Here is a 3,741-nt window from a genome sequence, read left to right on the forward strand (position 1 = left end):
TATAATTTATACACATATGTATCCAGTGTTAGAAATAGGATTGATTTTGACAGTTCATGGTATTGCTGGGCCTGTAGACCCACTGAAATGGAAGCTGTTCTTTCCAGGTCAGAGTAAGCTACGGTTGCTCATCACCTCCCAGGTCCATTGTCAGGAAGGACACATTTTTGTCATGGGCTGCTTTCTAGAGACAGAATAAAAATAGCACACCAATAAAAAGAGACAAATTGGGATGATATTTGTCAGTGAGGGATAACAGAGCTCTGAAGTGGTCATGACAGTGTGTTCTTCTGGTAGGAAAATTAGGATGACCTTCAGATGTTTGGATGACCAGATCTAATGGGGGTTTTTTTGGCTCTTAAACATCTATATAACTTGACATCTTCATGGATGTTTTGAGTCCTTGCTTTTCTTTGTTCTGCTTAATATGACACATCTATCTGTTTCTGATAAATAGCTACCATATTTATTTTTCTGTCTCTGTGGACTTCTAACCTAATACTAGCTGAAGGACAGATGTTGTAAAACATTCTATGTACTTATGCATCTCAGTATTTGTGATGCAGGGAATAGTTCAGTGTATTGGCTAACTGTTACGTCACTGGAAAGAAGTGAAGTTTTGCCAGGTGTTTTGTTACCTCTTTTCAATCAGGCAGGCAGTAAAACAAATGATTCTGTAATGGTAAAAGGTACCATTTGATTTAGCCTGAAATATTCAACAGCTTCACTTCCTCGCTAAGGATCCCTTACTCTAGGCTAACCAAACATAAGGGAAAAAGTGTCTTTTTCAAGCCAATTTCCACTCTAAAGCAGCAAGAGGTGGTGGTTGCCTGCTTTTAGCAACCAAACCCCTTCAAGAGCACTGGAAAAGATCATGCACCAGCAATTGCAGCTTTCCATTTAAGCAACTGGATATATCAGCTCTGACCCAGCTCCCAGAAGGAAGATTTCTTATTTTGTGTTTTCCTGGCTTGGTTAGGAGATTTCAAATCAGTGTCTGAGTCTTCTTTCAATCTGAGCTGTGTCCTGGAGAGCCTAGCAAGGTGTTGCTGCAGCCATGTGAGACTTCAAGGTGTGCATTCAGTTTCAACAGACAGGAACAGGCTCCATTAAGACCCCTCCGTTAAGAGGGGTCTTTTTTGGGGTAAATTTTCAGGGAAGGGATGCACCCCAATGATAGTGAGCAGTTTTTACCACATTGCTCGTCTCCTGTGGAAGTACAGGAATGCAGTGAGAATGCTGCTAGAAGTCCCTGATGTTTTAGGACTAATCTGTTAATTTATTCAGGAAGCAAAGGGAAGCTTTTCTTTGTGTAGCATTTTATGGGCTGCCTTATGACTGTTTCAGGCTGCCCTGGCTCAGTCTGCCTGCTTTTTGGTCCTTCCCCTGATGACTTTCTCTGGCTGTGAAACATGTGGAGACAACAAATTCCATCCTTGAGGTGTATTAGACTGGGGCTACATCCAAACTAGCACATTAAATATGCCCAGAAACATCCCTGGGTGTTGAAGCCAGCTGGCACAGAGCAGCTCATGTCTACCCTGGTAAGAGTTATGCAGAGTGGCTGGACAAAGCAGCTTGCTGGGGAAAGTCCCTAAGGTCCTAGCCAGGCCTGGTGACTGCTGGGGGCAGTGCTAGGTGGCACAGGCCAAAATCATGCCAGGAACGCGCTAATGGCTTGCTGTTATGGGTGGTCACGTTGCACCGCTTGGGAATATTCCAGGTTCTGCCAGGCTTCACTGGCATGAATGCAGTCTGAACGGTTAAACCCCTGCTCATTTATTCTGGGAGATAAGATCAGTTACTAGGCGTCTGGTTCCTTTGCACGAATGGTTTCTAAGCACAAGAGGGCAATATTGAGTTGTTGAAAGTGTCTCTAAGAGCAGGCGTGTGTTTTGCCTGGGATATTATTTCTTCCTCGAATTTCTTTCTATTTGTTCACAAGCATTTCATTCAGATGTTATGGTGCCATGTGATATTAAAAACCTGATATAAATATTCAAAGTCTAACACTATAATTTTAATGCAGGAACCACCCCAGTTTTCTGGTTTTCATATTAGTTTGCTAATGAGACGTATAACCTGCCATACTTAAATTTTATTTTTAGGTAGAAGACGAAGAAGAACCAGGTGGCTACATTCATCTGGAAAAATTTCTTCCTGTGATGACAAAAGTACTGCTCGACAGAAGGTAATGGAAAGTGGATTTTTCTGTGTCTGTAGTTTATTGCAGATTGACAGGGTTGATTCTGAATAAATATATCTACAGTAATTCTATGTTGCTGGAAAAAATGCAGATTATTTTTTCCTTGTTATTTAAACTCAGTTTACATTACCTTGATAGATTTTGTTTCAAAATTACTTTGTCTACATGAAATTATGTTGTACGGATGATATAAATAATACAAGCTTATAGTCGTGAATTGTGATAATGTGAATCAGAATTAACTTGCTATTCAACATGTTTTGTGCATCTCTGAAATGTTTTATATGCAAATTAAGGACATAACCATTACTTTCTCTGAACACGAGAGTTACAGTTACTGAAAAGCACAGTCTGTTACAGTGTATTTTTAATAAGTTGTGTAAATCAGCTTCATATTCATGTGTCAAAGTGACTGCCAGGTACAGTTAAATGTACACAAAATAGCACTCTGAAAGCCTAACGATTTGAAAATCTAGAACAAAAATGCTGTTCATTATTCAAAGGTTCATAGAAATCTTTGCATGTACACAGGAACTTGTGTTATTTCATTATTTTGCACTAAAAGCAAGATTACTCACGGGCAAGTTATCTTTCTTTTTAAAGATGGTAGCAAAGGGTTTTGGGAGACTCCATCTTGTCCAATGCTGAGAAGATCTTTGCACACAGAGGGCCTTTGGTAGGAGAGTGTTTTACACATGAAATATCTACAGGATTTCCCAAACTGTCTTGCAGCATTTGGAGGGAGTGGAGCCACCTTGGGGCTGTGTTTCAGAGTCTTTGCACCTGTGCCTGGGCAGAAACCAGCCAGCAGTCTTTGGTATCAGTGTGCCTTCCCAGGTTCCTGCACCTTTGCCTTCTCTGGCCTTCATGATAATTTCTGGCTCCACACTGACGTTCACCCTTTCATAAAATGATACCTTGCTGCTCTGAGCTCTCTTCCTCTCCTCTACACCCCGTCCACACAAACACACACAAAACCTCCCCATTGCACTTTCCCCAGGCTAGTGCAGGCTTGTCAAGACCCACTTTATCTTTTGGGGCCTCTTTGTCCATAGTTCACTTGTCCGAGGGCACATGAGATTTGGATCACAAAAAGCAAGGCCTCTTCTTAGAACATTTGAGTTTTAGATAGTAAACAACCAAGGCGGGTCTGGATGAAACAATCAAGCAGTTAGAACCTCTCTGGCTTCAACGTCTTCTCTTTAGTATTCTGGGGATTGGTGAGAGTCTGCTGGGCTATGGAAAGTCTGCACAGAGCTTCCTTTCCAGCTCTGAAATCAGGCACACATATGCACACACACACATGCCCAGTTCTCCTATCTCTCTGAAACTGTCAGTGACAGACCTTCCCTTTTATAGCCACAACCTTCCTTTGCACGTCATCAGCTCATTAGACTGTCAAAGTCCCACTGGGTGATCTGTTGCCTTAGCTACCAGCCTATGGGGACAAAACTTTGTTCCCTTGGTTTGGCATCTTCTGTTCAGTGCATTGGCTACGTGGAATGATTCAGCTGTTATTGATTCCTCCTGACCCC

The 3,741-nt window shown here is 41.8% G+C and overlaps 1 protein-coding gene across 1 annotated transcript in view; it reads left to right on the forward strand.

The window, feature by feature from the left end:
* Nucleotides 1-2,108: 2,108 nt before the first annotated feature.
* Nucleotides 2,109-3,741, forward strand: part of EFCAB2 (EF-hand calcium binding domain 2) — a gene marked incomplete at its 5' end in the record, with an annotated part of 3,238 nt that continues 1,605 nt past the window's right edge. Inside the window, one exon of the mRNA XM_010020731.1 lies at nt 2,109-2,191. Coding sequence (XP_010019033.1) covers nt 2,109-2,191 — 83 coding nt within the window. The remainder of the gene's footprint in view (nt 2,192-3,741) is intronic.

Source organism: Nestor notabilis, unplaced genomic scaffold (assembly GCF_000696875.1).
Source record: "Nestor notabilis isolate BGI_N333 unplaced genomic scaffold, ASM69687v1 scaffold33638, whole genome shotgun sequence".
Classification (NCBI taxonomy): Eukaryota; Metazoa; Chordata; class Aves; order Psittaciformes; family Psittacidae; genus Nestor; species Nestor notabilis.